The sequence below is a fragment of the Chiloscyllium plagiosum genome, chromosome 3 (genome assembly GCF_004010195.1).
Source record: "Chiloscyllium plagiosum isolate BGI_BamShark_2017 chromosome 3, ASM401019v2, whole genome shotgun sequence".
NCBI classification, from domain to species: domain Eukaryota; kingdom Metazoa; phylum Chordata; class Chondrichthyes; order Orectolobiformes; family Hemiscylliidae; genus Chiloscyllium; species Chiloscyllium plagiosum.
Window position 1 is genome coordinate 39,518,253 of NC_057712.1, and position 10,763 is coordinate 39,529,015.

Here is a 10,763-nt window from a genome sequence, read left to right on the forward strand (position 1 = left end):
GGTAGGTCTGGGGGCGGGGAGGGGGAGGGGCGTGGGGGCGGGGTTGGGCGTGGTGATGGCGATTGGCGAAGTGGCGGGGTTAGACGTGGTGACGGAGTTCGTCGTGGGGGCGGGGTTAGGCGTGGTGACGGAACTCGCCGGGGGGTCGGGTTTAGGCGTAGAGATCGGCGTGGGGGCGGAGACAAATGCGGCGTTGTGGGCGTGTAGGTTAGTGACGTCACTATGGGGTGGAAGTGGCTGCAGCGACCACAGAGACCACACCACCAAGGATATATTTCCCTCCCCTCCCCTATCAGGTGGGGGGCCCTATTCTCTCCCGAGTTACCTTTTTGTCCTTAATGTATTTGTAAAAACCCTTTGGATTCTCCTTAATTTTATTTGACAAAGCTATTTCATGTCCTCTTTTTGCCCTCCTGATTTCCCTCTTAAGTAAACTCTTACTTCCTTTATACTCTTCTAAGGATTCACTCCATCTATCCCGTCTATACCTGACGTATACCTCCTTCTTTTTCTTAACAAAACCCTCAATTTCTTTTAGTCATCCAGCATTCCCTACACCTACCAGCCTTTCCTTTCACCCTAACAGGAATATACATTCTCTGGATTCTCATTATCTCATTTCCTAAGGCTTCCCATTTCCCAGTCGTCCCTTTACCTGCGCACATCTGCCTCCAATCAGCTTTCAAAAGTTCTTGCCTAATACCGTCAAAATTGGCCTTTCTCCAATTTAGAACTTCAACTTTTAGATCTGGTCTATTCTTTTCCATCACTATTTTAAATCAAATAGAATTATGGTCGCTGGCCCCAAAGTGCTCCCCCACTGACACCTCAGTCACCTGCCCTGCCTTATTTCCCAAGAGTAGGTCAAGTTTTGCACCTTCTCTAGTTAGTGCATCCTCATACTGAATCAGAAAATAGTCTTGTACACACTTAATGAATTCCTCTCCATCTAAACCTTTAACACTATGGCAGTCCCAGTCTATGTTTGGAAATTTAAAATCCCCTACCATAACTACCCTATTATTCTTACAGATAGCTGAGATCTCCTTACAAGTTTGTTTCTCAATTTCCCTCTGACTATTAGGGGGTCAATAATACAATCCCAATAAAAGGTGATCATCCCTTTCCTATTTCTCAGTTCCACCCAAATAACGTCCCTGGATGTATTTCCGGGAATATCCTCCCTCAGCACACCCTGGGTGGACCTCACAACACCCCCCCCCCACCCCCCGCCGTTACTAGTTTAAATCCTCCAGAGCAGCTCTCGCAAATTTCCCTGCCATTATTTGAGTCCCCTTCCAATTTAGGTGCAATCCATACTTCTTGTACATGTCACTTCTACCCCAAAGAGATTCCAATGATCCAAAAATGTGAATCCTTCTCCCATACACCAGCTCCTCAGCCATGCATTCATCTATCCTCCTATTCCTGCCCTCACTAGCTCGTAGTAATCCAGATATTACTACTCTCGAGGACCTCCTTTTTAAATTTCTGCATAACTCCCTGTAATCTCCCTTCAGAATCTCAACCTTTTCTCTTCCTATGTCGTTGGTTCCAATGTGGACAATGACCTCTTGCTGGCCCCTCTCCCCCGTGAGAACATTCTGCACCCTCTCTGAGATATCCTCCAAGACATTTGGACCGAAGACATCCAGAATGTAAGGAGATGATCAGACTGAAAGAGTAAAACAGGCTCACGTTTCAGTTGTGAATATCCAGATCTCTGTGAAAGTCAAACCATCTGGGCTCGCTGATACTAATTAGTTAGTCTGCAGAATGGGAAACAGAGTTCAATTTGGGCTAGGAGGAGATTTGGAGAAAGAATTTAGCTATTGCTTCAAATCACCAATTGATAATTGTAACAGGACAGGAAAACACTCACAGCAATTGTTGATATTGTTGTGACATTAATGTGATTTTACTTAATTTTCTTTGAAGAACATTAGTAAGAAGAAATCACCAAATGATAGAGTAAAGTTTAAAAATTAACAGTCAATAATATATCTTTCATATTCAGCACTGCCAATAATGAACAAACATATGAAGCAGGATCAGAAGTAGGTCATTCAGCCCCTTGAGCCTTTTCTGCTATTCAATAAGGCCATGACTGATCTACTTGTGTTTCAAATTCCATATTCCAATCTACCTTCAATAACCCTTGATCTCATAGCCTAGCAAGAATCTATCCAGGTATGTCTTAAAAATACATAATGACCTGTCTTCCGAAGGAAAGAGTTCTAAAAGTTGCAGAACAATCTGACAGTTACAATTTCATCTAGTTTCTGTCCTAAAAAGGTGATCCTCTAATTTCTAAACAGTGTCCCTTAGTTCTGGACTCACCCACAAGAGGAAACATCCTTTCTATGTCCACTTTGTCCAGACCATTCAGGATTTTATACACTTCATTTTACCACCTTAATAAATGCCAATGGAAACAAGTCCAGTCTGTTCAATCTTTCCTCATAAGACAATCCACTGATTCCAGGTATCAAACCTCCTCTAAACTGCCTCCAAAGCATTGTCATCCTCTCTTAAAGGAGGAGTCCAAAACTGCACATTCTATTCAAGAGATGGTCTCATGAATGCCTTGCATAACTAAAGCAGAACATCCTTAGTTTTATGTTCCACTCCTCTCATAATACATGAAACACAAGGCCCAGAAGATAAACTTCATTTTGTTGCAATTGATGAATATTGTTGGGACTGAAAAGAAACGCTTTTGAATAAAACATTTCACACTCAACTTTTGCCTAACTCAGTAATACAGGAGATAGAATTTAATGTTTGTGGCGGTGGGTCCATCCATCAGCTGGACAGCATGCCTCGGCCATTCCATACCCAGAGATCTGATTTATTGCCACTTGGGCACTTACCTGGTCCTTGTTCTTTTCAGGAAACTCTCTGCCTCTGAGAGCTGCCAGCCAATCAGAATCTGGCTGCTATGCAGTTCTGACAGCACCATTAACACTGGTAGCTACTGCTGGTACTACAGGTAGCCGAGACCACAGACTTGTCACTGGAGCTTGCAGTGTCAGGGAAATGGTGGTGAGGAGTCAGGAAAGTGATGAATTCTCCACCCTGCACCCTCTTGCCCGATTAAATGGACCACCTTGCCTCCATGGGCAGAAAACAATTCTGTTGTTATGCGTATCTCAATGTGTAACTGCATATGAGGATCTGTGTCAAAACATAGTCACAGGAGAAGACCATTTAACTTCATATGCTGTTCAATTAGATCAAAGCTGACCTATGACCTCACTCCATAGATGGCTTTTGCATCATCTTCCTTCCTTAATACTTTGATTGAACAAAAACCTTCACCAATCTGTCCTTGTAGAAGTGATTTCTAACTTCACTCCTACCATTTCTGGCTCTAGATTTCAGACTGTACCATCTAGTCCTCAGTTCCCTAACCTGTAGAAATAATTTCCCTCCATCCACACCATCCATTTCCCTTAATATCATGAAAACTTTGGTCCAATCATCCCTTAACCTTCTAAATTCCAGTAGAATACACCCCTATTTTGTGGAGTCTCTTCTTACAAATTAACCCTTGGAACCTTGGGCATTATTCTGGTAAATCTACACAGCATTCCTTCCAAGGTCAATGTAACCTGAGGGTGTGATACCCAGATCTGCTCATATTGACTTTAAATGTGATCTAACTGGGGTTTCATGTAACTTTTTGTGATTATTTCCATAACAGCCCATGAACTCTCCTTTGGATGTGGAAGCCCTAGGCCAGGATTTTAAGGAACAGTAAAAGGTTGTGTCCCTTAGACAGCAAGTTAGGGGTGTCACTGTCTCAGCTTGACATAGGATCCCTGACTGCATTTCTTGTGCAGCAGCCATTTACCAGCTGAAGGTCAGGGCTTTCATCCTTTTAAGAGACACCCTCCCACTCCCAAGATCTGCTGGTCAGTTGGAAGTCTGCTGGGATTGCAATGGTCCCAGGCAGCTGCAATGCCCCAGAATGGAATATATGGGTAGAAAACACATTTTTGCCTGTGTATTTTCATCCCTTTTGTATTTCTTATGAACTGTTTTGCACATCTTGCTGTTCTTTGTATCTCTTCAAATTCCCATGATCTATCAGTTTTTACACATGAACAATAGAATGGGAATAAGTGTGAGCGAGTAACTGTCTGAGTTACTCTGATTTGTTAGTTCAGTCTCAGATCCTGAGCTCTGCCCTTCCTTACTGAGGTGAAGCACATCATGTTTCCTTTGCTTCTGAGCCCTTTCTTCACAGAATCCTATCATCAGAGACACCTTCTCTCCAAGGGAGTACAACTTCCTTTTCTCAAGATCAATATATGCATTTGTCGCTCCCTTGTCTGAGTTACTTGTTTCTGACAGTGCAGCAGAACAGACTGATGCTCCTGATATTGTTGACACATTATCAATCATCATGGGGCCTACCTGAATGAGGCTGGCTGCTGGATTCCTTCTCTTCTCAAAATGTTTCTGACGATGTTGCTCTTGAACTTTTAAGGCAAACCCTGAGCCAAGAATACCCTGTGATAAAAGCCATGAAAACATATTGTTCATTGCCAGTCTAACTGGTTTACACGTCCAATACGAGAAAATGTTGAAGAATTATAATAGTCCCTGCCGGACTCTTCAATTGCTGAAAAGAATCTGATTGTACCTCCTTTGAGCTCGCCTCTGAAAAGTTATTACTTTGATCATATCTCTCTTCAATCTGTATTGAAATTTTTGGTTTACATTTGTCTTTCCTCACACAAGAGGATGAGTCCACTGAGTCATAGGGTCAGAAATTACGGAAACAGACCTTTTGGTCCAACATCTGCACCAACCAGACGTTCCAATTTGACCCAGTTCCACTTGCCAGCATTTGGCCCATATCCCTACTCTACCTTCTCCAACGTTTTAGTGCTGCAATGTGGAATCCAGGAATGCATCTCACACAATGCAATCTTATCTAGGTTTTAACAGGTTCTTCATGTGGACTTTTAAAGCTGTATATTTAACATGTTTCTGCAGACTCTGGTCAAATCCCAGTTGGGCAACTTGGAATACACTGAGGGACTGAAACTGAAGACATATTCAGACTGTGCAAAATGAGCTTTATGTTAATGTATGTTGGCAGATTTCCAAAACATTCAAATTCTTCTTTCCTGCCGATACTTTCCTCCAGTGTCTATATCAAGACAACCAGGAAAACTGCTTAATGTATTGGAAGTCCCTCTCTCCTAGCTCTGGTTCTGTAAACATGAGGACACCAGCGACAAATGTGTCAACACTGAGGTAAAGGAACAAAGTCCCTCAATGACAGTTAGTCAATGATTTTTCTGAGTGCTTCATCATGATATGAGGTCTTTCCCGGACAGTCCCTGGGATGCGAGCTGTGACATGAATGTAGTCTGACCACACCTGTTTATTCATGTGACTCACATCTCAAGACAAACTTCATTTTATCAAGCAAACAGGAAGTAATGGCTGCTGTGAGTGGGTATAGAACCGTAAACAATGATTGCCTTCCCTGACACAATTCGTCTGATATTTTATGCTAGAAACAATATTTTTCCTAGTGTCAGGTACAGGATTGGTTAATTATTTCTATCACTTGATGCTAAGTACCAAGGGATTGGTTTTAGTAAATAAAGACATCAATTTGTGTGAAAGTGGGACCTTTATTGAGCAAGCGATGTCATGGTTGGGCTGTGACTTCACAGCATTCACAGACTGGTAGTAGAGTGTGAGGGATGCCCTGCTCAATGAAGAGAGAAGGGACCTCTTCACAACAGTCTGTAATACTCCAAATCCCAGCAGCACTCCCCACAGCCAGCTCATTCAGTCAGGGCTTTCCTTCCTTTAATACTGTGAGAAATGAATAATGTATTCTGTTATGTGAGGGACACTGCAACCGTGTATCCACATTGTTGCGATGTTAATGCGACCTTTGGGAAAATTACTTACATTAAAATGTTGTGTTAATTAAGTAGAGATACAGCACAAAGCTTTCAAGAATTACAAGGCCTGCCCTTGGTGATTAATGCTGTTTTGAAACACCAATCTAATGCTCTTAGAAATAGTCTGCTGCATTGGCAACAAACCAGCAATTAAATATAAAACTACAATCATTCCCTTAGTCTCTGTGTTTTCCAATCCTTTGACAGCCTCTCCTCCCTTTCTCTCCCAGCTTTCAAACTCCCTTGAGGTTGCTGCACATTCCTAATTCTAGCCTCCAGAGCCGTCCTGATTTTAACAGGTCCACCCTTGCGGGATACGCCTTCAGCCCTCCTTAAATTTCTCCTCTTCCCTACCTCATTCTGTTCCATTAAGACTTCACTTTAACTTACTTTTCTCAGCTTTGGTCACCCTGTCTTAATATTGTCTTATCTGGTTTTATGGGAGAAAGTGAGGACTGCAGATGCTGGAGATCAGAGCTGAAAAATGTGTTGCTGGAAAAGCGCAGCAGGTCAGACAGCATCAAAGGAGCAGGAGAATCGACGTTTCAGGCATAAGCCTTTCTTCAGGATGCTGCCTGACCTGCTGCGCTTTTCCAGCAACACATTTTTCAGCGCTTATTTGGTTTTATGTTGTTTGATGACACTCCTGTTATCAACTCCCTTGAACATGTTTTTAACCACATTTACAAATTTGTATGTTTTTATATGTTGTTCACAGATTCCCACAAAACTTTTCTATCTTAAATAATGGGATATTTGGGGTTTTACAATTGAGAATGGGTAAGCTCTGACACCATAATTGGAGTTCTAGTGGACAATGAAGAAGGTTACCTCAGAGTACAACAGGATCTTGATCAGATGGGCCAATGGGCTGAAGAGTGGCAGATGGAGTTTAATTTAGATAAACGTGAGGTGCTGCAGTTTGGAAAGGCAAAGCACAATGATAAGGTCCTAGGGGATGTTGCTGAACAAAGAGACTATGCAGTGCAGGTTCATAGTTCCTTGAAAGTGGAGTCTGAGGGAGATAGAATAGTGAAGAAGACATTTGGTATGCTTTCCTTTATTTGTCAGAGCATTGAGTACAGGAGTTGGCAGGTCATGTTGCAGCTGTACAGGACATTGGTTCGGCCACTTTTGGAATATTGTGTGCAATTCTGGTCTCCCTCCTATAAGAAAGATGTTGTGAAACCTGGAAGGGTTCAGAAAAAAAATTGACATGTATGTTGCCAGGGTTGGAGGGTTTGAGCTCTTGGGAGAGGCTGAACAGACTGGGGTGTTTTCCCTGGAACATCGGAGGCTGGAGGGTTTATAAAATCATGAGGGGCATGGATAGGGTGAATAGACAAGATCTTTTCCCTTAGTTGGGAGAGTCCAGAACTAGAGGGCATAGGTTTCGGGTGAGAGTGGAAAGATTTAAAAGGGACCTAAGGGGCAATTTTTTCATGCAAAGGGTGGTGCGTGTATGCCTTGAGCTACCAGAGGAAGTGGTGAAGGTTGGTATAATTAGGAGAAAGTGTGGACTGCAGATGCTAGAGATCAGAGTTGAAAAGTGTGGTGCTGGAAAAGCACAGCCGGTCAGGCAGCATTCAAGAAGCAGGAGAGTCGATGTTTTGAGCATAAACTCATCATCAGGCGATGATGCTCCTGATGAAGAGCTTATGCTTGAAACGTCAACTCTCCTGCCCCTTGAGGCCTTTTGAGGTTGGTACAATTATAACATTTAAAAGGCATCTGCTTGTGTACATGAATAGGAAGGGTTTTAGAAGGATATGGGCCAAGTGCTAGCAAATGGGACAGGACTAATTTAGGATATCTAGGCAAAAGTGAGGACTGCAGATGCTGGCGATCAGAGTCGAGAGCCTGGTGCTGGAAAAGCACAGCAGGTCAGGCAGCATCTGAGGAGCAGGAGAGTCGACATTTCAGGCAAAAGCCCTTCATCAGGAGTATCATCATCCTGATGAAGGAGTTTTGCCCAAAAATCATCAGGAGCATTATCATTCCTGATGAAGGGCTTTTGTCCAAAACATTGATTCTCCTGCTCCTTGGATGGTGCCTGACCTTCTGTGCTTTTCTAGCACCACACTCTCGAATCTAATTTAGGATATCTGATTGGCATGGATGAATTGGACTGAAGGGTCTGTTTCCGTGCTGCACATCTCTATGACTCTATGCCTCTTTCCCTTTGGCAAGTCAGCTCTCATAATTATCGGATCCCAGCAGATCCCTGACTTGTTTCAAGTAGTCAAGGTCTCAGCAACATCACAGGACCTGCAGATTACATGGCGTTTATAAACTTGAATGTGGCTTGACTGTCTGAGAGATTTGTGGGGGTGGGAACCCACTTTGGGGAAGTTACCGCCATCCTGCTTAGTGTCCTCTGGGAGGAGAATTAAAATTGTCCATTATGTTCAAAGTTTTAACAATCTGCAGTTAGAATTTAAGAATTTAAAGAATTTAAGACACTTTTAAATGTGTTTGTACTGAACTGTCCCAGGTAAACAGTATAAGGATAACAGGAAACCATTTGGCCCCTTATCCTTTACACTATCAAGTAGGTCATAGCTTAACTACATCAGAACTTCTTTCACATATTTTTGTTTCAGGTCAAACTGATATTCTTGCCAAATAAAAATATATTGATTTCAGCCTTAAAAGCCCTGATTATGTCCTAGCATTACAACCTTTTAGGAAAGAGGAATTCCACATTTCCAGTTCCTTTTGTGTGATCGAGCAGTGTTTATAGATTTAAAATAGTTGGGCTCTAAGTTGAAAAGAGAAGATTGAGCTTTTACCAGAGGAAATAGTTTCTCTCTAGAATTTCTACCAAATCCTTTAATCATCTTTAAACTAAACCAATTCACCTCCTAATCTTTGAAACTCATGTGGATACAAGTGAAGTTTACACAATCTCTCTTCATAAAGTACTCCATTAATCTCGGGTTTGATTAGGTGAGTCTGCTTTGTTCTTACACTAAGGTTAATACATCCTTCCGGATGTACACTAAGCTTATAGTAATCAAGGATGCCCATCACTGATCACCATGTTGTGTTTGGTTTTTGAATGCTAACAACTGGCATCTTGTGATTGGAGTGAATTTACTGCCACTGGTTAAGTCTTAACAAATTAAACAATTTGTAGTTTATTGCATGATAGCAATCAGTTACAATTTATATTAGTAAGTTAGACAATGCAACTAAGACTGTAAGGATAACTTTGGATATGGGTCTTCACTCCATAAGATGCTCATAAGTTGTGCTTTATCTCCACCCAAACCTACCCAATATCATCAGATTGGGTTGATTTTAATGCAGTCTCCAACATTAAGCTTTTTGGAACCATGATCATATATGACAATATAGTGCAGTTGAATGCAGAGCAAAGCTGTCTCTGTACTGCTCCCAGCATTTTGAAGAGTGTTCATCTTTAAGCATGGGTGTTTTCAGCTCAGTGCTATGAGAGAGATATTTTAAAGCATTGGATTATGTTCATAGAATCCCTACAGTGTGGAAACAGGCCATTTGGCTCAACAAGTCCACACCGATCCTCCAAAGAGTAACCCATCCAGACCCATTCTCCTACTCTATGACCCTACATTTACCTCTGACTAATATACCTAACCTACACATCCCTGAACATGATGGGCAATTTAGCATTGCCAATTCATGGCTATATTTGGACTGTTTGAGGAAACCAGAGCACCTGGAAGAAACCCATGCAGACATGGGGAGAATGTGCAAACTCCACCCAGGCAGTTGCCCGGGTTTGGAATTGAACCTGTGTCCCTGGTGCTGTGAGGCAGCAGTGCTAACCACTGAGCCACCATGTATCTAAAAGCTGTTTTCATTCCACTTGATTTGTGACTCTCTTCACCAGTTCACAGGTACTCACAGCAGGAAGTGCAAAGAAGGAGATCCCAAGGAGAGCAAAGCCAGCTGACAGCAGCCTCCCGAGCCATGTGGTTGGAGTCTTATCCCCATAACCGATGGTCGTCAGAGTGATCTAGAGACAGAAACAAGGATTGCTGATTACAGTTCAACTGCATCCATCTGCCTTTGGATCTGATACAATTTCACCCCTCCAAATCCTGACAGTGCCATGTACACAGCAGGGCGGGGTGGCTCAACAAAACATTTCACTACTGATCTTGGGATCAGGTATTAGGGATAGTCAATGTGGGATTCTGCTGTGTCCCAGGACAATCAGACAAGGTCAAGTATGAGGAACTGACAGTATGGAATCCAGCTGTTTTCCAACACATTGAACAGAATTGAGTATCAGGGACAAACTGTGTGGTATCCTCGTGAACCCCTGGATTTTAATAAAGTATCAGGGTCAGAAAGTATGGGATTTTGTTATGTTCCAGACCAATCCTCGAGTTTCAGTGCCTTACGTGTTAGTCAGAGATAAACTTCTCACATCACAGGTATGGCACCTCATCGGGGTTTCAGTTTCAATTGTGATCCTTTTAATTGGCACTTAGACAATAAACTGCAGTGGGTGATGGGAAGTATTTTGTATCTGGGAGACTTTTCCCCGACTGTCTGGCTGTAAATCAGAGATATTTGATAGTGTTGCAAAGAGAAAGGGGATGGGTGAAGGTAAGAGAGAGAGAATGAGTGGGACAATGGACAATGGGAGAGAGGCGGAATTAAGAATGAATGGCGTAGCAAGTGTGAATAAGAGACAGAGTAGGAGAGAGAGATGGAATGAGTTTGAGAGAAGGAGAATGAGTGGGAGAGAGAAAGGGAGAGATTAAATGGGAGAGGGTGAAATATGTGGGTGAGCGAGAGTGGGAAAGAATGAGAGTGTGTGCGTGAGAGTGAGCA

General features: G+C 42.5%; 1 protein-coding gene across 2 annotated transcripts in view; it reads right to left on the reverse strand.

Moving 5' to 3' along the window:
• Window positions 1–10,763, reverse strand: part of LOC122542620 (potassium voltage-gated channel subfamily KQT member 5-like) — a 237,475-nt gene that overhangs the window by 34,701 nt on the left and 192,011 nt on the right. For both annotated transcript variants that reach the window (XM_043680603.1, XM_043680594.1), the window contains exons 6-7: window positions 9,826–9,936; window positions 4,423–4,518 (exon numbers count right to left, since the gene is read on the reverse strand). In XM_043680603.1, the coding sequence (XP_043536538.1) occupies window positions 4,423–4,518; window positions 9,826–9,936 (207 nt within the window). The remainder of the gene's footprint in view (window positions 1–4,422; window positions 4,519–9,825; window positions 9,937–10,763) is intronic.